Source organism: Typha angustifolia, chromosome 8 (genome assembly GCF_048772165.1).
Source record: "Typha angustifolia cultivar Huaian chromosome 8, ASM4877216v1, whole genome shotgun sequence".
NCBI classification, from domain to species: domain Eukaryota; kingdom Viridiplantae; phylum Streptophyta; class Magnoliopsida; order Poales; family Typhaceae; genus Typha; species Typha angustifolia.
The window spans coordinates 4,232,643-4,255,369 of NC_133246.1; the positions used below are offsets into that span (position 1 = coordinate 4,232,643).

Consider the following 22,727-nt stretch of genomic DNA (forward strand, 5'->3'; position numbering starts at 1 on the left):
TTTAGTGGGAGGTGGGTTAGTGCAAATTGATGATGAAAAGAAGATCTATGAAAGATTCTGAGTGTGGACCATCTCTGTCTCTTTCCAACGCGTTCAGCTACAGTAATATGGATATGTTTCGATATCTTTCTTTTGTGAGCTTCTCAGTGAGGAGATTGCCAGGAAGGGAATGGCAAGATTAAGCTGGTCGAAGGGTGTCATCTCTTTTACCAATGTGTCATAGAAATTAAAATTGAGAAGTAAAATGTCCAGAGACGGTATGAGAATGATATAAAGCCTCAGATTCTACACTTCTACACAGGTGGCTTTATCAACTAGGGAACTGGTTATGCTTTGGGCTGAGGTGGGTATAATTTATACTGAGATGAAGGAAGAGGCATCTTGGTAGTAACCTATTCCAATGACGGCCTAATGATAAGTTGATTAACTTCTATATGCTCGACGTATTTTTATCCGTCTTAATATAATCATTAATAATAACATAAAATTTGCAAAGTGGTTCTTTTTAAACTAGGCCTGATGGATTAATCACTACACAAAATACTGAGTCTGCCACAAAGTTTTATATCTTTACACAACTTAAAAACTTTTCAAGCCTTTTATTCCAAGAAGTCTAATTCTCCTACTGTCATGTCTATCACGTTGGCACGATTTAAGTATCAATCTAGGGGTCTGACATGCACCTGGGCACTAAATCGGGTACATTAGCTATTGTTTCAATATATAGCTCTCCAGTACACAGGGGCCTCATGAATTTCTAAGTACATCTCCCAAAGAAGAAGATGACATGGCTTATTGCTGAAATCTATGATCCCAAATGGGTTCTGATTGATAGTTTTAATTGAACACCTCCTCTATTTCTTGAGTTATTTCCATTCTATCCATTACATGTAGATAAAAAAGATTAGTTAGGCATTACAAACATACTACAATCACCTAATCTTATTAGCTTGTTTTGGAGTGAAACTTGCTTTTGCCTTTGCAAATCCAAAAAATAACCACCACTCCGGCAGAATGCTCCTATTCTGATTAGATTCTTATACTTAAGCTAAACTTTGGAAAAATGTATGAGGGTTGACAGACACGTTAGTTTATTTCATCTCTAAAGCTTCTCACATCAACTTATGGGATCAATATCATGTCATATGTTACAACCTTTATGCTTAAGTTACTAGTTACATATATAATTACTTTTTCTTGAGGCCATTGTTCCTTTGAGAAACTCCATCAGATGAAGAGTTGGTTTATACATACAAGGATTAGAATAATCGTTTCAAGTTATGACAAGAAATTCCTTCAGTTCAAATTATAATATTGTGCAATTAAGCAGTTGACTTCATACAACGTTAATTAACTCCGGGATTGCGGAGAACAACTGTGCAACAAAACTATAAGTTGATTCTGAATGTCCATGGAAAATTAGGTCAAACTTCATTTGAGCATTTGCACCAAAGTGCATGTGTTAGGTTAAAACTTTTCTTACCATCTTGACGACAGATCGAATTAATATATAGTTTTTTCAAATTTTACTAGATTCTAAAGATGTGGTATCACCCATATATTGTTTATTACGAATGATCAATCAAACATATTGAACAAAACTGCAATTAATTAAGCTATCCATATTCGAAAGTTACAGAAGGCTACTCCAAAAATTTTGCTGTTGTCTTATCTCATTGAGAGGCATAGTTGTCACTGAAACTTCTATTAGCTATTCTTTTTTCTTGGAAAGTCAGTTATCTAGAGTACTCCAGATATCTACAAAGGAAAAGATATTCGATAATCTTTGTTATCGACATAAAAAAGATGGAAGTATTGGCATAAAAAAATTTATCTTGAAAACATATATACATGTTTATACAAAGATCTATGTTTATTGTTGCTGAACCTTTAATACTATTATCAAGTTCAAACGGAAGATGGGACTTCATAAGACCATCTGAAACAGCCAAAAAAATCAATGCCCACATTTAACATGTAGTACCAAAAATTTATCTTCTTTTTTTTTATTATTGTAAAAATCAAAACATTTATGTTCTTTACCTAAACATAAAGTCATCCACTATTCATCAGATTTAACAGTTCACAGGAGAACTCTACAAATGTCATTAATTGTAATGACTTCAAATAGTTTCTTAGACTTTTAGGTATATAGCTTCGCAAATGGAGTACTTTATAACATAAGAGGTTGAAGTGCACTTCCAAGATTAGTTACTGAAGAGAATAATAAAGTATAAGAAACTAGATATCTTTTCTCCATCTCAAGAATGTGATTAAAGTGCATCAAATGCATGTACATGTCTATGCGGAGTCGTATAAGTAGCAAAATATATTCAGTATGCATAAAATATGGAATTAATAAAGCAAAAGAAAATTCAAATATGAACTAATAAAACTTTATAGTACTTCAATTATTAGTTCGACATGTTCATATAATAACTACTCTATCTGGCTACATTACATTAAGCACATATCTCAACACCATTCCTTATTTATTCTTCCTTTTCCTCAAATCATGCAATTAGGATACTGTGAAGTACAGCTCCATTCCCTCTCTCTGACTACTTGCCTGCCCTAATATGGTGTTATTGTCACTTTCTTCTACCAACTTATACATATTAATTTCCTCCAGCATTAACTGAGAACTCCAAGAGCTCACACCAAAGCACCAAATGAGCTATATAGGAGTAATAATTGTTGAAGTTTATAAAATATTTCTCCTTGGATGCCTCAATCTCAAGAAAGAGAATTAAATAGATATGTAGAGAGAGAGAGAGAGAGAGAGAGAGAGAGAGAGAGAGAGAGAGAGAGAGAGGAAAGAGAGACAGAACCTTCTTGAGTACGAGGGCAGGTTACATACTAATCAGAAGGTTGGGATTGGTGAGAGACTAGTGATAAAGTGAGAAGACAAGATGTAATCACCACATCTAGTATAGCCTATTTCAAAAACTATTCTCTCTCTTCTCTCTTTTTCTGATTCCCTTCTTCCCTTAAAGAATCCCAATGCAGCTCAAACAAACAAAGTGATGACAAAATGGAGGAAGGAAAGAGGAGAGAAGCAGAAGTTTGCTTTCCGCACTTCAATGCCATGCATGGCATGGAGACAATAAACTACCCATAAAATTATACACAAGTAGTAAGCGAGAGCTTAACAAGATCCACCTCCAGCTATATATGCCTAGCCTTGTGCTCCTTTTAAGAACAGCAACTAGACATAGGGATCTAAGATATGTAACAAGCGGCTAGGTGTTTGAATGGTGCAATTAATTTGATCTAGATCTCTTTATATTTTGCCTGCTACTTTCTTTCTTTTGGTTGCGCTAGTTTCTATGTCTACGGTCTGGGATGGTGAGGGAAGAACTGGGTACCAGCCATGAAGGCACTAAGAGGAGTTGGGTATAAGAATGAAGGATCCAATAAGCCGGCGGAGACCGCGGCGGCGGTAACGCTCGTTGTCGTCGCCGACGTCAGAGTGGTCGCAAGCGTAGCTGCAGCAGCAGCAGCAGAGGAAGAGGAAGACTCACTATGCCGTGTCGCCGGTCCTTGATCGTAAAGAATTCCCTTGAACACATGCCCACCGACGCTGATTGCCGTCTGGTATGCGATCTCCTCTTCGCCTTCCTCCACGGGGCTTACGCGGACGCATCGGAACACCACCGACGGTGAGTTTATCTCCGAGGGGAAGCTCACCGCCGCCGTCCTCCTACCTATATGTATGCATATATATATGTATATATATATCACCAGTTAGACTGGTTAGTAATTAACGAGAGTAAGGCTAGCTAGCTGCGTTATCTATATATGTTACTTTACCTGAGGAGATCTCTCTGGGTCGCTTAGGTGGGTCGACGGCGGCTGTTAGATGGCGCTCGCGCCGCTTGGAGGCGGGGACCCACGTGCTCTTCACGTGGGTGGGGCATTGGAAGCCCCGGCTTTTGCAGCAGGTGCGGCATCTCATATGGGAGCAGTCTTTCTTGGCCTGGTTGCCACAATCTTGGCAGCTAACTCCTCCTCCCCCTCCTCCTCCGCCGCCGCCTCTCATCATCACCGTCGTAGGATTAGGCGGCGGCGGCGGGTCAGTCGAGAAACTTAAGAACCCTATTTGCTGTTGATGTTGCTGTTGCTGCTGTTGTTGTTGTTGTTGATGTAGTTGCTGCCATAGCTCGAAACCTCTCGAGTAGGAGATGAAGTGGTTGTTGTTCTGTTGTTGATCTCCGGCTTGGCGATGGTTGCTAGTTAGAGAGAAAGTAGCCATTCTTGTAGCTTAAGATCCATCACAATTCACGCAATTATTTGTTTTTTGTTTTTGTTTGTATGGGAGTAGTCTCTTTACTTTGCAATAAAGATCTAAGAGTACGGCTTTTAAACAACAACTGATCAAGGGAAAAGATGGAAAGGACCGAATTGAATTCGAGGAAATTGAAGTCGAGATGTACCTCGATCGGTCGGTTTGTTATTACGGATTCCTTTGCTCTTTTTAGCAGCTAGCTGCTCGGGCATCTCGATCTTTCTCTGTCCTTCTTTCTTTCTTCTCTCCTTTCCTCTTCGATCTCTTTCCTTTCTTCGTTCCTTTTCTTGATTTCTATTTACGACACGGAATTAGCTAGAGCCGGTGCTTCGACGCCGCCATGGAGATCGACTGCTGCGCCTTTCCCTGCCACTACCTCGATTCCATTTATCTAGATCTCTCTCTCTCTCTCTCTCTCTCTCTCTCTCTCTCTCTCTCTCTAGATCTCTGTCTCTCTCGAGCTCGTCTTATGCCAAAGACTAAAAAACCCTTAATACTTTATTTCCTTTATTAAGCCTCCAAGTAAGATGATTAAGAGGAGGAAGTGAGCTTATTAGCTATGATGGGAGTGAGGAGGAGTGCTTGACGTCAAGTTGGAAGAAATGACCGTTGACTCTTATCGGACGGACCTGGATCCGCCACGTGGCAACAAGGGTGCTTTTGCTATGCTGCTGCTCTTTAGGGCGCTGTTGTTCCAATTATCTATTCATGTATACCAGATGCTAAATAGAGAGAACTGAAAAGAAAAAAAGATAGTTTCTTTTATAGCTATAAACAGAATATCTACTAGTGGTGCATATCAACTCCAACGTTCACCACCGAGAAAATTAAACTCATAATTTATATCATAAGTTAGTAGAACCCAATCATCTAGTGTTAGGATGTAGTTTAATTGGCGACGATAGTATATAAAACATTACTCTTGATTCAGTTCTTTATCTCAATTAATCTTGTAATACTTTAGAAACAAATTTCTACATGTATTAGATTTTGCTCAAGTAAAGTTGATAGTATTACAGTTTGATACCTCTCTATATATAGGAACTATACTTTCATCTTGTATATATAGATGAGTGTTACAAAATACTTAATTAGTTTAGTAGCTCAACAATATCCTTCTCTGAATTTGACTTATATATGTAGTACAAAGGCTACTTGGTTTTATGGTACTAACATCCATATGCTTCGTGAACATTAAAGATTAGCTTCATAAGCTCCAGATCATAGGTGTGCAATTAATCTAGATGCCTAATGGAATTGAATCACATGCATGCAACTTGTGAAACCTAGATACCTAAAATTTCTTAGTTAGGGTCTTCTTTTATTGTGCTTCTCTTGCTTATCTACATGAGATTAGCAGGAGGATGAATTATTATTCATTAGAATAATTGAACATTGATTAGTGTTGTCCTTCTAACATTAGCAAGTCTGCAGTATTGTTATATTTGAAGGAAAGTTATATGTAGAATTCTTCTACAAATGACATTTACATTGATTAGTCTAGTTTTAATAGCATTCTACTTGAAGAAAAATGTATATAACTAGGGACTGCACCTCTTCCAATATTTGGGATATCCAAGAATTAAAATGCATTGTTTCTACTAGTACACATTTGACTAGAGACCTTGTGCCAAATATTTAATTTGATGTAGCACAATATATTTAGTTCAAAAATAATAACAATTTTTCTGGCCAGAGATCTGCTTAGGGATTTGAAAATTCCTTATTCAAATGCAATTTTTAAAAAAAATCTTTTATCATTTAATTCAATACTTTTCAAATATCAAGGATAAATAATTGCTTGAAAGATGCTAGGGAGAAAGAAGAGGACTCTAATACTAGAGGATTCTTGACTAGTATATAATTCAAATTTAGGTAAAGAACTTTTAAACGCATTCCTAGTATTCTTATCTATATGCTACTTGGGCTACAAAACTATCTCCTGTATTCTAGCCATGACATGCAAAGTAGGAGAATGGTGCTATCCAACTATATATCCTAGTCATTTGACCTATGATTATATATAAATTTTTGCTACTAGATTAGGTTGGCAGAAATATGCTACAATAATTTTCTAACTTTTTTTAGAATAAAGTTAGCTATGGTAACATCCAAATTGATAAATAACATTATTTGTCATTTTAACAGGCATAGATAATTCTGAATCTAATCTTAGTGTAAATTAATATTTTATCTTAGCATTTACCAAACTCACAATAATGCTCGTCAACTATTATAGCTTAGTGATAGAGTTTTACGAATCTTTTATGGATAAACATTGTGGTTAGATATTTAATAAATTTAATCCCATTGTCTAACATATTATTAGTCTACGAGCTTATAATTTAAATATAAAAAAAACTCACATCAATGCCCTAATTTCAGTAGCCACTAATGGAGATATAAAAATGATTTAAAAGGACACTCAATGAGCTGATTTAGTGGGTGACTTTCAATAAGCGAGTCCTTGTCTCACCTTCTCGAGCCCTGTGCTGCCTCCCCAGGAGTTGACTCTTTTCTCTCGCTTGGCTGGCAAATATACCATAAGAATAGGATAACAATATATCTAATATATTATATATATAGTATGAACACTAGGACTAAAGAGGGAGAGATATTAGGGCACCAAAAGGGTACGTGAATCCCGAGGCTAACAACCCAGATTTTGGCACAGTTAATTACTATATCCGAAACGTGTGTGTGTGCTAATTAATATATTAAGGTTAAACTAATAACACAGCTTGCTCTCGTTGAGCGTCACCATCTGCTCATTAATTAGGTGACGTTAACCCTACGTGTTGCCCGTCTCAAGGGCATATGCAACTCTGCCATAGAATGAGAGTGAGAGTGAGAGTGAGAGAGAGAGAGAGAGGAGATCCTCTCTTCTGTGTTCCCTAGTACCCAAACCCTCTCTCCCTCTTGGTAATATATAATTATATTTTCCAAGAGGGAGTTGGAGCTTTAAGGGAATACTGTAGATAATATTTAATATCATTTTACGTTCAAAAATTTGGTATGAAACAGAGAAATAGAAAAGAAGATTAAAATTGAGGCAGATTATAGAGAGAGACTGGTGGTCCCAAAAGAAAATAAATAAAAGGTGCTACATGCCTACATGCAAATGATGCCGCACAAAGAAGAGGAAGGGGCCGGCCATGGGCATCGATAGATTGATAGACAGGCAAGGGGAGAAAGACTTTGGCGTACGCTACTCCTCTGTGCCAGTTTGTCTCCATCTCTGCACCCCCCCCCACTGCTCCACTGCCATTATTTTTACTCACGTCTCAACCCTGGTCCACTTCATTCATACATGATTAAAGCTGTAGCTATAAACAACAACAACAACAACAAATATATAAATATATATTATAAAGAATAGTAAAAAGATGAAAAAGAGAAAGAAAATTCCACTAACTCCTGACAGTAAAAGCATTTCATATTAATACACGTAAAAAATATAAAGTGAAAATAGTTTAGACTTTTAGAGATGATCATCGGACGGATTCGAACGACCGAGTCCGGCTGAAACTAGAGGAGGAAACTTGGGTCTAACGTAGCTCGGCGTGTGGACCAAATCTATGTTCCTTGCTATGTGCAGGATAGAAGAAACTCGGAGTTATTGTATTAAACCAAAATCAATGTCACACGTCACTGGTAGGAGTTGATGAAGATAGATAGATAGATAGATAGATAGATAGATAGATATAAATCTCATATGAATTCAAAGCAATTCAACTTCAAAGTTGATAAGATTATTCGGCAGATTGGATATAGATAATGTAGTTTTGGAGATTAGGAACAAGATTCGATCTCAATCGTTATCCATCGCACTGTTCTCCAAAGAGGTTTTTTTTTTGAATAATCGTTCTGCAAAGAGTTGCACTCACTGCGATTGAGAAGGACCACTGTATCTCTCATTTTGTCACTGTGGACGTGGATGTTTCAACAATTACATACTGATTATAAATTAGAGAAATTTGCATTTTAACTCCCTCTATTTTCAGAATAAATAACTTTTTTCTATTTTTAGGAATGTCACCGACAAATATATCATTAACCCAACAGCCTATTATCACTGTAGCATAGTAGTAGGAGCATATTCACCCGTGATAGGACGACATGGTGTCGACCGCTTGTGAGTACAAATCTTTTTGTTAAAACAATATATCTAAATGTATTTTGCATGAGCGATTGCTTTTTGGGCCATTGTGACTCATGGTTCAACGCATTTGTAATATATTTCTTAGAAGAATTGATTCATATATTCAATTTATGTATCGAAAAAGAGTAGCTCTTATAATTAGCCTCGAGGCTCTTTATAAGAAATAAAAAAGTAAACAGTCGATTATAATTAAGAATGTGGTGCAGGTCAAGCCGAGTGCTCATTGAGATGGCTCCAATTATGGTCGCTTGAACCCTACAATTAGATATTTCTTTTTAGGTGTAATTTAGCTATTAGATACGTATGCTCAATTAATACATCCGCGTCCATACATAGAATCCCTAGAATCCCCACCCATAGAAATATATAAAGTGATCACATAGGATGAGAGCATATTTGATATGTATGGTATTATTTAAACAAATAAACCAAAACACACAGTAGAAGTTAGGGCCAACAACTCCAACTTTTCATCGATGGTGATCCAGACATTTTCAGTCCAAGCCACCACCATCAGTATAAGCCTTTAGGGCTAAATCTGAGTAGAACTTAATGTATTCGACCTTTATATATAGAGGGGTTGAGTTGCTTTGTTTGTTAATTCAAGTATTCAAACATTGAAAAATTATTTTAATCTTGAGTTTATTTTAAAAAGTAAAAGTAAGATAATTTAGGAGTAGAAGTAAGTTAATTATGACCGTTTAATTTTTTTTTTAAAGTATATCTAAGTTAGAAACCTTAATTCTACTCTCCAACTCATAATCACCATCACCTCCAGCAGCCACTCTACCTTATGACCGTCCACCACCACCCTTGGCTGTTCGTCCCCCTCCGACGACTGTCGTAACGTCAGATAATTATCAATCTGTCTCGTTTTGACCTTTCTCTACTATTTTATTTATAACATTTCATCTCAACCTCTGATTTACGTGAAATTAAAATCATTAGAACCCTGACTTCCGAGGCTACCACCATCTAAACTTTTATAATTTTTTTATGTCTGTATCGATCTAGATCTGATTCGTAACATTAAAACATAATAATAAATATACATCCACGATGCTAAATACAAATTTTCCTTTAAATTATAGTAAACTAATCTAAACATATTTGATCCGAGTAATATTGGATAGGGTTGCAGTGGTTAGCTCTATCCCTATGGATTCCCCTGATGCTCCTCATACCTAGAATCCCTTATCCACCCACTACCTTAACTTTTAATTTATGCTTACTAATCTAATCGTCAGCAAAGACAGACAATACGCAGAAGAGTTTAGAAGAGAAATAGAATAAAATAGGCTGCCTATCAAAAATATATAGGACGCATAGAGGGAAAAACAAAGATAGGAATAAATTGCACCACCATCACAATCACAATCACCATCTTTCTCTTTCTCTTTTGCTTTCTCCGCTGCATCTCTTCTGGTGGCCATGTCCTTGTCTTGATCGGTCGCAAGTTGGTGTGTTTTTTAAGTCACTGAGCTGGTCCACTAAAACCTAGGAATCCTCTTTGTTTGTACATATTTCCATGAGAATTATTCCTCATGATCGACCATAGCTTTGATCAAGCATGGTTTGAGACTATTATTATTGTTGCTCATTAATTTTTCATATAGATTCTCTTATTTATTTCTTTTTCAAAAAAAAAGAAGGTTCTTTCTATTAGTTATCTGTTTGATTACTTAATTAAAAAAGATATTGACTCCAGGGATTATTTAACTCTTGTTTTAGAGAGAGAGAGAGAGAGAGAGAGAGAGAGAGAGAGAACAAAAGGAGGAGAGTTCATCCATCAAATTCTTGAAACCAAAGAGATCGAGTGGAGATTTCACTCATTAGGAATGTATTCATCTAAATCTATGTTTTTTGTTTTCTCTTCAATCCAAAGGAATCAAATTCGCACTTTTCAAACAGATTTGAAAAAATCTCCAACTCCTACTAAAGTTAAAATCTTCATATGGATCTTCTTAATTATTATGGCGACTTCACACAAGAGATTTGTTGTTAACGAGAGAGGAGGAATCTATCGTCACTGCCTATGGATCTCCATCAATCCTGAACCTTTCTGCGGTTTTAGGGGGGGAATCTGTTGACCATATCTCCATCCATATATTAAAAAAGAAGAAGAAGAAGAAGAAGAAAGAAAGAAAGAAAAAAAAGAACTTCTTCTATATCAACGTTTCTACGAGGCCTTAACGTCACTGCCTGCCTATTCCTAACGGTTATAGAGTTTCATTTGGTGGCAGATCTGGAAAGAGAGAAATCCAAGCCAATTACCACTTCTGGACTTTGGAACCTGCTTCCTTCCGGATGGAAATCTTGGGAATTATTTTATCTTGATGATAATTGGTACTATTTCTTCCTCTCTTTTTATCTTTGTTAAAATTAGGTTCCTTTAATATAATATCTTTTATAAAACGTAAGATGTTTTCCGTTAACATCGACAAAAAGTGTGAGAGATATTATATAGTTTGAGAGATTTGCGTACAAATGGACGATAATTTAAAGGATCTAAATATAATTAATTTCTTTTCTTCTCTCTCTTTTTTTCTATTATTTATATTAATTTCGAGCGAAGCTCCATGGTAAGTAGACTCAATATATATATATATAATATGAGTAATATTTTATATATTATATTTTTGTTATGTTTTAAAATTTGATTATTAATGGGCTCATTTAGGCTCGAGCTAAAAATTAACTTAAATTAAAATAATTTTAATTCAAACTTGAATACAAAATCTAGACTCATAATTATTTTCAATTCAAGTTCGGCTTGGTTACATTCCTACCCCTACACTAGTTCAGGAACCAGGCCTAAAATAATGGAAAAGCCCAACAACTGATGGGCCAACTTACACTAGTCCAAGTCTGCCATCCAATGGGAAATGGTCCACCCATTCCTTATCTTGAGAATTTCCCCGCACTTAATACTTTATTATTATTATTATTATTATTATTATTATTATTATTATTATTATTATTATTATTATTATTTTATTTTATATTATTTATTTTTATTTTTTGTTAAACTCTTCTCCACTCTCATGTAGCCCAGAAAGCAATCCTCAGGAAAGAGGGAATGGTGACGCTCGCGCCCCTCCCCTTCTCAAACCTCCACAGTCGAGGTAAGCTTCAAGATCTTAACATCATGGCTTTGTTGGTGGTTATGAGGAGCAATAAGTTTGCAAATTATTCTCGTTCAAATAGATACTGTCAGATTACTTAGGCCTGTTCAGAAATGGGATCGATTTTGTAGTCAATAATCAAATGGGGAATTAATTGGTGCCATGCTGGGAGATTGCTTTTGTAAGTTGGGAGGGTAAAGTTCAATTCGGTTTATGTAAGAAGAAAGAATGAGAGATTGGAAATTAACTATATTTAAGCACTATTTGAGCATTAGAAAAATCTACCTAAGATAATTTAAATTTGATTTGCTGATTCTCGATAGACCGAGGAGAGAAGTATAACCTTTAGGAATTTGATTGCGGTGTCATAGCACTATTTGGTATGGGATTATAATTTAAGAACTTCATAGTCTTTAGTTTTCATTTTTCAGTTCTTCTCTTGTCAGTCCTTCTTAGCCCATGTCAGATGATCTTCTGACACCCTTGAAAAATAGTATTGAAAAAAGTCAAGCTGTGATGTCCGCCAAAATCTTACAAACTCGAAGTTGTCAACATACTGGAGACTGGAGAGAGGTAATCTTTAACACAGCTAGTGAGCAAGGTGAAACAAGCTAAATTGATTGATCTTTTGACAAAAAAGAGAACTTTAGAAGGTCCATAACTTATATGAAACCTTATATTGATAAGTAACATTCAAGCATGAAATCAAGCAGCATAATGCAACCAATTTAATTGGTCATTGTCCATGAAGAACTTTTATTTTCATACTTAAAATTCAGGATAGGAGATTGATATGTAAGTTAATATTTGGTTCTTAAATTAAAATTTTAAATATCATTTTCTTTACGTTGTTATCAGGATGCTTTTTATCGAGGAGAACAAAACGGTACAATTCTTCAGTATCAAGGAGAATGAGGAGTACTCACTGTCAGAGTAACCAAGATTTCATGACACATAATAATCATGGTAGCAAGAAGCTTTATCTTGGGATAGACTTTGGAACATCTGGTGCAAGATATGTCCTTATAGATAAACAAGGGGATATTCATTCAGAAAAAAAGAGAACCTATTCACGAAATCGTGTAAGATTTTCTTCCAAAAATAAGTCATTTGACATTTATTAAGGTGATAAACTCATCCGTTCATAGTTAAATTACTTCTTTTGTTTTTCTGACAAACCTATAGGCAGGTTGATAAGACCGTAGGTTGGGAGAGCTCTTGGAAGGAAACACTTTTCTTGCTTCTTGATGATATCCCTATAAGATATCGGCAGTATATTGCATCTATTTCTATTGATGGGACTTCAGCAACGACCTTGATTATTGACAGGTGGACATTGTATTTAGGTCTCTTTCATACTCTTTCTCCTGTTATTCTTATAAGATATTCTTACTTGCATTGACAGCTAATTGTTCCTTGAAAATAAGTTCAATTTTTCTGCAAGCAGGAAATCAGGGGAGATACTATCTGGACCTTTTCTTTACAATGAAAGCTTCCCTGATGCATTACCAACTGTTATATCTATCGCACCAGAAAACCACACTGTGTGCACTGGGTCATCCACCCTATGTAAGCTTGTAAGCTGGTGGAGTTCAGATGATTCAGACAAATATTCTGCCATATTGATGCATCAATCAGATTGGCTGTTGTGGCTTTTACATGGCGAGTTTGGTGTATCTGACTATAATAATGCTTTAAAGGTACTTGTAAGTTCATAACTTGTCAGCACATGTAAAGAGAAATTAATAAAAATAATATATATATATATATATATATATATATAATTTGATGAAATGCCCAAATTTGTCTTGATTACATTCAAAAGATTACAGTGCTTTTTAAATAAAAAAACCAAGTAAATTTTATCGCATGATTATAATTTACTTGGTTTTAATATGGCTAATTAACTATGTAACAATATTGGTTTCTTGTATTTTCTTTTTCTATCCTACCTTGAAACTTGAGTTTCATATTACTGGGAAAATATGTGCAGAGATGCTTATAGCTTCTTTCTCTTTTACAGTTAGGATATGATCCAGAGACTGATTCCTATCCTAGTTGGTTGCTGTCTCAGCCATTTTCGCATGTTTTACCTTCTATAAAAGCACCTGGAACTCCTATTGGTTTAATAAAAAGTGATATTAGATTGCAATATGGTAAGCTCTACTTTCACATCGCAACCCTCTTTTGATTCAACTTTATGAAAAATTCCTTAGTTGATATCATTGGCTAAGAAGATAAATCTGCAATTAAAACAGTTACCCAAGTGGGTTAAGCCATTTAGTATTGCATGCATTGCCATGTTGGTGATCCTGAAGGATTTCTTACTCCATGTTGACAAGGTTAACTTCAGCTCAGGAAACATCTTAGTTCTTTTCAGTTGTCTACTTCAAAACATGGTGTTGTTACTTTCTATTATATCCACTGTCCATACAAGGAATCTAGGATAGAAAACAAATTCATGAATTTTTATCTCTGTTTTTGAGCTTCTTAGAGTGAAATTATCTTTACACAGATAAGCTCTTCTTCTTAGGCTCCATGTTATATCCATGAGGAACTTCCATGATACAATAATTAGTTGGAATATATGGTCTTTGTTGTTGTTATGAAATAATATGAGCATCTAGGCACCTTCTCCTATCAGTAATCACAACTGAAGGTACATTAACTCATTTCAATAATTTATTTTTTAGGTTGAAGATTTGCCTTATTGTCCTGGTTTCTCCTCCAAAATAGATGACTTTTTAGTTCTATAATAATGTTTTCCTTGTGTAAGATCTAACTTTTAAATATCTAACTTATGTTTTTTTTTTCTGTAAGGATTTTCAAAGGACTGTGTTGTCTGTACTGGCACAACGGATAGCATAGCAGCTTTTCTTGCAGCGCGGGCTGCAGAACCAGGGAGAGCTGTGAGTTCTTCATTGAATCTGTGTTACTTGAAGAAGTTAATTTATGTAGTTCTGTGATTCATCTTTACATCTTTTCAAGTTCTATTAGGTAACATCTTTGGGTTCAACACTTGCAATTAAACTTCTCAGCACGAAACGTATTGAGGATGCGAGATTTGGGGTATACAGCCATCGATTGGATGATAAGTGGCTTGTCGGTGGTGCCTCAAATACTGGAGGAGCTGTTCTTAGGCAGCTTTTTACTGACAAAGAATTAGAACTCCTGAGTCGGGAAATTAATCCCTTGGTACCTTCACCTCTCGATTATTACCCTCTACCAAGTAAAGGTGAAAGATTCCCTGTCGCTGATCCAAATATGATGCCCAGGTATAATACATTGTTTACATTCTTGTAGTTGGTATGCTTCCTCAGAATATTGTTTAAGTTTTCATATATGTTTAATTAGAAAGTGTACTAATTCCCTTCCAGTTATATAGCTTATTCACTATGAAGCATAAATGAGAGATTAAATGATAGCAACAATATTTTGTAAACTTAACTGTAACACACAGAAGTCATCAAAATTTCTATCTTCAACAGTACAGCATTTCTTTAATCTCAAGTATAGGAGTTAATTATTGTTCAGGTTGCATCCACGCCCAGAAAGTGACGTTGAATACTTGCACGGTATTTTTGAATCCATCGCACGGATTGAGGTAACCGAACTTTAAATGTGTTCTAATGAATCCCATTTCTTCAAGCAGTTGATACATTAAAATGCCTTTTCTGGATGGAATCAGGCCAAGGGATACAAATTACTCGAGGATCTTGGGGCGACCAAGGCGGAAGAAGTGTTTACGGCAGGGGGCGGAGCAAAAAATCAGGAATGGATGAAGATAAGGGAGAGGGTGCTTGGCTTGCCAGTTCATAAAGCATCACAGACAGAGGCAGCATATGGAGCTGCATTACTAGCACTGAAGAGTGTAAGCATGCAAGAAGGAAACTTCTAAAACGTTCAGCTTCAACTCCAACTTAGATAAAACCCTTACTCAATTTATGTTTACACTTTGAAATTATGCAAAGTTTCTTGTAATATATGTATTGACTTGACTCGTTGTTACTCTATAATAGATGATACACCTTTATTCCTTTTTATTTTCTTTTCCTTTTGGTGTATGTGCGAGCATGGTCTGCAATTTGGTATACAAGAGTTATCAGAAGCAATGCAATGTTTAACAATTTCTTTGTAGAATTTTTGGACCAAATTATGAACAGTTAAATGAAACAAAACTCAGAAAATGACAAAAGGTCTTCCAAAGTCTTCTTACGCCAGGTCCCAATTGCCAACTCATCTACTAGATGCTGTCGTTTCCCTCAATCATCAGACAGCCTCTTCGTCCAATAGCACCACGCCGCGCAGCCAAAAAGATCCATAGTTACCGTTGGCAATTCCCCCGCTCGCGGGAACTTTTTCCTCTGCTTAAAACCATACCTTGCCATTCTAAATCCTTCTGCTGTCATAAAAACCTTTTCTTATCCTCACACTTCCCTTCCTTCTCCTCTTTCTACATACCATAGCGGTATTTTGTCGCAAAATTTCTCCGGCGAGGTCCGACATAGCTTGAGCTATTCGGATGTCGAATCTATCATCTCAAGATCGGTGGAAGACGAGTGCATTGATGAATCTCAATTGAGAAATTTCTTGCTCTTGGTCTTCAGTTCAGCCATCAAGGCCGTTTCGATTTATAATTATGTCTTGGTTACCTTACTGTCAAGGGTACTCGAGGCTAAAAGCCTTTACCTAGTTATGTTGGCTTATAGGATTTGTAACAAACTTTGTTAACAACCTTGTATACCCTCTTTATATAAGAAATTTTCAGAGCATTGTTATGGTATCAGAGCTTATCGTGGATTAACACCTCTCAATCCACACGACTCTTGAAATTCCTACTTCCTCTTCTGCCCTCTACTTCAACGCAATGGTGCACATGATCACCATTAAACTCTCTTCCTCCAGCCTTTTGCTTTGGCCAATGTTTCCATTCAGCATACTTGGGATTTGAGAGAGAGGATCCACCAAACATAATGGCTGCGGCAGTGTAATAATGGCGTAAGTTGAGAATGCCAAAGTAGAAAGTCTGAGGAAGAGAGTTCAATGGCGATCAAAAGTACCACTGTATTGAAGCAGAGGACGGAAGAGGAAGTGGGGATTTCGAAAGTCAAGAAATGTTAATCCACGATAGGATCTGATACCATGACAATGTCTTAGAATTCTCACACCAATCGGTGTTTAGCCATTCATTGTATTCCATATATAAAGAGATTACAGGTATACAAGATTATCTAACAAAATTTGTTACAGATCCTGTAAGCTAGGGAAGCTTGTTACATATCCTATATAAGCTAGGATGACTCGGTAAAGGCCATTAATCCACCTCAATATTGCTGTGAGCCAACTCATCCTTCTTGACCGAAGGGCGGAATCTGAGAACCGGCTCTGGTATTCCCGAGATCGACGCTGTGTCTCTGCTACTTGGTTGAATCACAGCTCCCTCTGTTTAAGAAGGTCATGTGGAGCTGGTGATGGACAATTCTTGTCTGGAATAGCCTGGGGGTTCTTCGTCTTAAAGAGTTATTTCTCGTTTTACTTTGCTGGAAGGCAAAGAAGGCTGCTATAAGTCCAGGGCCGGGATCAAGATGCACGAACTCCCCTGTCATCCACCACACGCCACTTTGCAGCCGGAACTCGAGGCAATATCGTCGTATCCATATTAGATTTATCTGGATGGATGCTGTAATAATGAGTTGGTGAGAATAGAATGTAGCAAATTTTACTTCTTTGATTGCTTCTCGATCACAAAAGATTTGTGCACATGCATTGCTTCACCTAAGATTTCACCCTTTGTTTCTTGGAGCCAAAGGGGAGGGGAAGCAACATTGTTATAAGTTTGTGTCTGGCCATTTCTTTCTCCTTGCCTTCTTCCTTTCGGCTTTCGCGTTGCCATATCAACATCCCCTGCCAATAGCTTGTCCATTAAGAATAGGAGTGGGGATTTCGTCTTCGTGATATTTACTAAAATATAGGCGGTGATTTGCAAAAGAAGTTCAGAACAAAAGAAAATTGGGGAGGGGGGGGGGGGGGGGGGGGGGCCCTTCAGTCCGTCGTCACCCACCTGCTTCTGCTTCATTGCTTCCCACCTATATTCTTGGCATCAGAAGAAAGAATAAATAAATTAAAAACTAAAAAACAACAAAAAAAAGGAGATGCTCCCGCTCCTCCCTCTCCTACTCCTCCTCGCCTCCTCCGCCCTCCTCGCGATCCCCCATCGGGGGGCGGCGGCGGACACCAAGAAGCTCGTCTTCGTCCTCGCAGGCCAGTCCAACATGGCCGGCCGCGGCGGCGTGGCCCGCGACCGGTGGGACCACATCGTCCCCCGCCAGTGCCGCCCGACCCCGTCGGTCATCCGCCTCAGCGCCAGCCTCCGGTGGGAGGTCGCCGCCGAGCCCCTCCACGCCGACGTCGACTTCAGGCACACGTGCGGGGTGGGCCCGGGGCTGGCTTTCGCGGAGGCGTTGCGGTCCTCGGTGGCCGGGGAGGGGGAGTTGATCAGACTGGTGCCGTGCGCGGTGGGAGGGACGCGGATCGAGGAATGGGAGAAGGGGAGGGAGCTGTACGAGGAGATGGTGAGGAGGGCGAGGAAGGCGACGGCGGCGGAGGAGGAGGAGGAGGAAGGAGGGAGGATCGGGGCGGTGTTGTGGTACCAGGGGGAGAGCGACACGGTGTACCAGGAGGATGCGGAATCGTACGGTGGGAGGATGGAGAGGATGATACGGGATCTGCGGGATGATCTCGGATTGCCGGGCCTGCTTGTGATCCAGGTGAGTCACTGGTAATTTTTTTTTTCTTTAAATTTTTTAATTTGGTCATTTTTTTTTTCAAACGAAAGAGAAAAGAAGCTTCTGCTCATACATTATAGTGACGACCTTTTAAAATAGTAGAATGCCATACATTTGCAGAAACAAAGTTCTTGTTATTGCTTTGTTTGTATATTTGTCTCAGTAATTATTCATGAGACATAAAACTATCAGGTCCTGTGAATTAAAGCGAAGATTGCTACATTTCTCTAGGTTGCCATTGCATCAGGTGAAGGACCCTTCATAGATATCGTGAGGGAAGCTCAGAAAGGAATTAAACTTCCTAATGTTAGATGCGTTGATGCAAAAGGGCTGGCACTCGAAGCAGACCACCTCCACCTGACAACCCATGCTCAAGTTAAGCTCGGTGAAATGTTGGCAGAATCATACTTAACTCACGGTACATCTACACACTATCTCTTGCTCAATACTCATCTTTCTTTAGTTGATGCTGTTTCACAATCGTTAATTGTCTCATCATCATTTGGAGATGTTGTCATTGCTATCGCATTCATAAGGAGAACAGATCCTGTGTTGGTTCTCCAAGTATTTTAGGATTAGTAACTTAGAAGTAGTGGATTAATGATTGTTTTTAGTACTATCTCTGAATTAATTGTTAAATTCAAGCGAGGTGGTCAATCATAGACATTTTAGAAGCTTCACAAATATGATTGCGTGCTGCAAACTGTTTTTTGCTAGATTTTTCTCCCTTTACTCTTCTGGATGCAGTTGTTTTCACAAAGAAGTTTATACAAGTATATCTTTTATTATATAAGTATATATTGTGGTGCATTTTACGTTAGATATCAATGTCATCATACTGGTGATTACTTAAACTTGGTGTTACTTAAAGACTTGCTAAGATTTTATCAGAATGTGGCGTACTTTTGATCAACATGTCCTAGTCATGTTTCTTTTTCTTTCCAGCTTATGACTCTATCCTCTGACTACATACCAGATATAGGTACTGAAGCTGTATCCCTTGCAAAGCGTAGCGGAATTAGCGGCAAATATCTTTGTGGGTTATTTACTTTTGCCATCGTTAGCATGTTCTGAAAACTTCTCTATGATTTAAGACATTATTCTTTCATGCGATTACATGATATGAACAGGGTGGAAGGATGAAATAGATGTCGCACAAGGAGCACGAAAACCTTAAAGAATAGGAAAACAAGACTTATTTGAGATATTTTTGATGGACAGTACCAATTGAAGGGAGAAGCATTACCATTCTCAGATTTGATTTTTTTTTTCTTTTTTTTTTCCCTCTTTTCTTTCTTGGGGTAAATATATTGGAGGAAGAGTATCATTTATATTGAAGACTTTCTATCGTCATAGTTTATTACATGGTTTGCGCTAGTTTATAGAATGGTTCGTAGGATCGGTCGAACCCGATCCCTATTTGAACTCTCTCTCTCTCTTTTTTCTTTACCATATAGTTATTATTTTTCTTATAGAGAGATATAGCTTCTGCGACGCAGATCTAACTCCCTATTATACACAAATGATATGAATAGGGTGGAAGGATGAAATAAATGTTGCACAAGGAGCACGAAAACCTTAAAGAATAGGAAAACAAGGCTCATTTGAGATATTTTTGATGGACAGTACCAATTGAAGGGAGAAGCATTACTATTATTAGATTTGATTATTTTTTCTTCTTCTTCTTCTTTTTTCTCCTTTTCTTTCTTAGGGTAAGTATATTGGAGGAAGAGTTTCATTCATATTGAAGACTTTCTATCATCATAATTTATAGCATGGTTTCAGATAGTTTATAGAATGGCTAGTAGGATCCGTCGATTTCGATCCTGATCCCTATTTGAACTCTCTCTCTCTCTATCTCTTTCTCTCTTTTACTCTTTTTCACATTTTTTTTCTCTATTTTCCCTTACTATATAGTTATTGTTTTTTTTATAAAGAGATCTAGCTTATGTAACAAAGATTTAACTCCGATATGTAATTTTTTTAATTTTATTTCTTTTATTCTTATCTCATTTTCTTCCCTTTTCTTCTTCTTTAGTTTTTCTTTTTTTATTTGATTTTCTTCTCTCTAATCTCTTTTTTGTTTTAGTTTTCGCTGCACCATTTTTTTTCCTTCTTTTAAATTTTTAAATAATATTTTAAATTTTTGTAATTAAAAAAAGTTCAATTTGATCGAGGCAACCGATAAGATTCGTTTCCATTTTCATTCTAATGTCTAAACTTATGTTTATAAACAGAATTACTCAACCTTTATAGAGAGCATATGTAATAACTCTTAAGAGTAATTTTTATTTTCTATAACTCTACTACTCTCAATATTCCCTTTCTTCATTGATCTCTATTTGAACCCCCCCTCCTTCTCAGCACCATCTTCACAGCGATGAATAACTTGAGAAGGAAAAACTTTTGTGTTCTATCTTCATCTTCTTTCTTTAGTGATATGATTCCATCTATATAACTATTAAATCAGATAGATTACTGTTCTCCAAATTTGCCCATTACTGTTGTATCCTTTCTCTATTTCCTCCATAACATTCTTATCCTTTATCACTGTCTATGTAATAATGCCTTCAGTTAAGCTCATCACTCTCATCATTTTTATATTATGAGCCTTGTGATGTTTGATTGTAATAAGACTATGTGATAGCATTTGCCACATCTCTCATAAAACATGAATGAGTGAGTTACAGGTTCAACTTAGCAACATACTATGAAGTCAATTTGGTTGCATATTGGTTGTCAATTTGGAAGCTCCAGAGACTAAAGGTTGGTTAGGCAGATCAATAACCCTCCTAAAACTTTTATAACTCTTGCCAATAAGGAAACTGAAATGCTTTGTTATTTGTCCAAAATTAACTCTTGGGTTGTCACATTAATGCAATGAGTTGAAGTCTCCTGCCCATATGCAATGGCCACCCTGATGTGGCTATGTATGATCAAGGATTTAAGCTCTTATACTAGTTTGTATAAGTATAAGTGAGGTCATTACAAAGAGGATTTCTCTAAGTATCTATAAGTTCTTGAAAAAAAGATACATTTCTATATAAATAAGATGGGAAATTTATTAAAAGAACATCCTACATTTTACTTTTTTATTATTATTAACATCCTATAACATTAATACATTGGCCTCTATCCCATTCCTCTATTGCCTTAAAAAATAACTTTACGTTATTCACTGGACGGACAATTAACATATAGATGTCACTCACCTTAACTATAGTATCGTTGTCCGTCCCTTTAATAAATGACCTCGTGGGTACTTTGTTTGCAAGAGTATAAGGTAATGATAATAATAATTATTATAAATAGATCATGAGCTCATATGTTAATTATACATTAGGCAATAAACTAACATCTTTTTGATACATAATCAATTTTCTTAAGAAATAGATTATAACGGGCCCAACTATGTGCAAGTATTTTAGTGAAAAAATTACTAAATATTAACTTCAATCTCTATAAAGGTAGGCGATCGAACTCATAACTTTTGTCATAAATTGATAGAACTCAACCACTAGATTACAACCGACACAGCGACGGTGACTAAGTCCACACCACGTTCTCCACGATTCAAACTTTGGAAAATTTATATTTAAGTTAAGATTGTAATTAGCGCACTAATAGGTCATTCATTACGTAAGAGCAATCTTCTTTTGTTCCTTAAACTAACTTCATATCTTAGCATGTGAAATGTGAAAGAAGACCGCAGAAAGCACACGAGAGCAAATGGAGCCATCATCTTCCAACAAGCTCATAAAGTATACGGAAAGTTTTAATATTTTTGTATAAAAAAAACAAAAACAAAAACTATATGGTAACATATTTTATGCATGGAGAGAATTGTTCGAATTAATGGAGGAAAACCCACCAACAACATGACTTTGGCATTAGAAAATAACACCTTGAGTCCAAGATGTAGCCAACCTACCAACATTTAGAGAAGTCCTAAGAACTTAGAGCCAAAAAAATTTAGTTGGACTAATTTGTTGCTAGTTGATTGGGTGTGACAAGAGATTACTCCTTTCTGGGGCTCCTTTTTTTCCCTAGTCAAAGTCGACAAGAATATTTTTATGGGTAGAACGTACAAGGTGGTGCATTGTTTAGCTAAACAAATCCCTGCGGGTCTGTGTGATTAATATTTTTTTTTAGTTTATCATTCGTGTAAGAAAAAAATGAAAAGGAAAGAAAGTTGAATTAATTATATTTATTCTTCGTCAAGAGATCATTAGTTCCGATTCTTTTTAACGATGTTTTTTTTATTAATTGTTATCCATGTTGCTAAATATTGTGGAATAATTAAACTCACTGATGACTAGATTTAGTCATAATCTAAGAAACTCACTTTAAACACTTTCTGAAGGTAT

The 22,727-nt window shown here is 36.6% G+C and overlaps 3 protein-coding genes across 5 annotated transcripts; 2 read left to right on the plus strand and 1 right to left on the minus strand.

Annotated features, from left to right (window-relative positions):
• Positions 1 to 2,770: 2,770 nt before the first annotated feature.
• LOC140765215 (protein SHI RELATED SEQUENCE 1) lies at positions 2,771 to 4,742 on the minus strand. The gene is made up of 3 exons (XM_073104185.1): positions 4,437 to 4,742; positions 3,814 to 4,263; positions 2,771 to 3,707 (listed from the first exon to the last, which is right to left on the minus strand). The coding sequence occupies exons 1-3, from the start codon at positions 4,498 to 4,500 to the stop codon at positions 3,334 to 3,336; spliced, it is 888 nt and encodes a 295-aa protein (XP_072960286.1). The 5' UTR covers positions 4,501 to 4,742; the 3' UTR covers positions 2,771 to 3,333.
• A 5,942-nt stretch (positions 4,743 to 10,684) lies between these two features.
• LOC140765146 (D-ribulose kinase) lies at positions 10,685 to 15,608 on the plus strand. The gene is made up of 10 exons (XM_073104087.1): positions 10,685 to 10,796; positions 11,501 to 11,575; positions 12,434 to 12,657; positions 12,765 to 12,904; positions 13,023 to 13,275; positions 13,599 to 13,731; positions 14,396 to 14,484; positions 14,573 to 14,850; positions 15,110 to 15,179; positions 15,264 to 15,608. Exons 1-10 carry the CDS (start codon positions 10,787 to 10,789, stop codon positions 15,471 to 15,473), a joined length of 1,482 nt encoding a protein of 493 aa, XP_072960188.1. The 5' UTR covers positions 10,685 to 10,786; the 3' UTR covers positions 15,474 to 15,608.
• A 2,013-nt stretch (positions 15,609 to 17,621) lies between these two features.
• Positions 17,622 to 19,793, plus strand: LOC140765287 (probable carbohydrate esterase At4g34215). 3 transcript variants are annotated; one of them, XM_073104288.1, is made up of 4 exons: positions 17,622 to 18,342; positions 18,592 to 18,778; positions 19,343 to 19,396; positions 19,491 to 19,793. In XM_073104288.1, exons 1-4 carry the CDS (start codon positions 17,728 to 17,730, stop codon positions 19,535 to 19,537), a joined length of 903 nt encoding a protein of 300 aa, XP_072960389.1. In that variant the 5' UTR covers positions 17,622 to 17,727; the 3' UTR covers positions 19,538 to 19,793. The 3 variants fall into 3 exon arrangements, with proteins under 3 accessions (XP_072960389.1, XP_072960388.1, XP_072960390.1); XM_073104287.1 differs by having other exon boundaries at positions 19,337 to 19,396; positions 19,491 to 19,781; XM_073104289.1 differs by lacking the exon at positions 19,491 to 19,793 and having other exon boundaries at positions 19,306 to 19,405.
• The last annotated feature ends 2,934 nt before the right edge of the window (positions 19,794 to 22,727 follow it).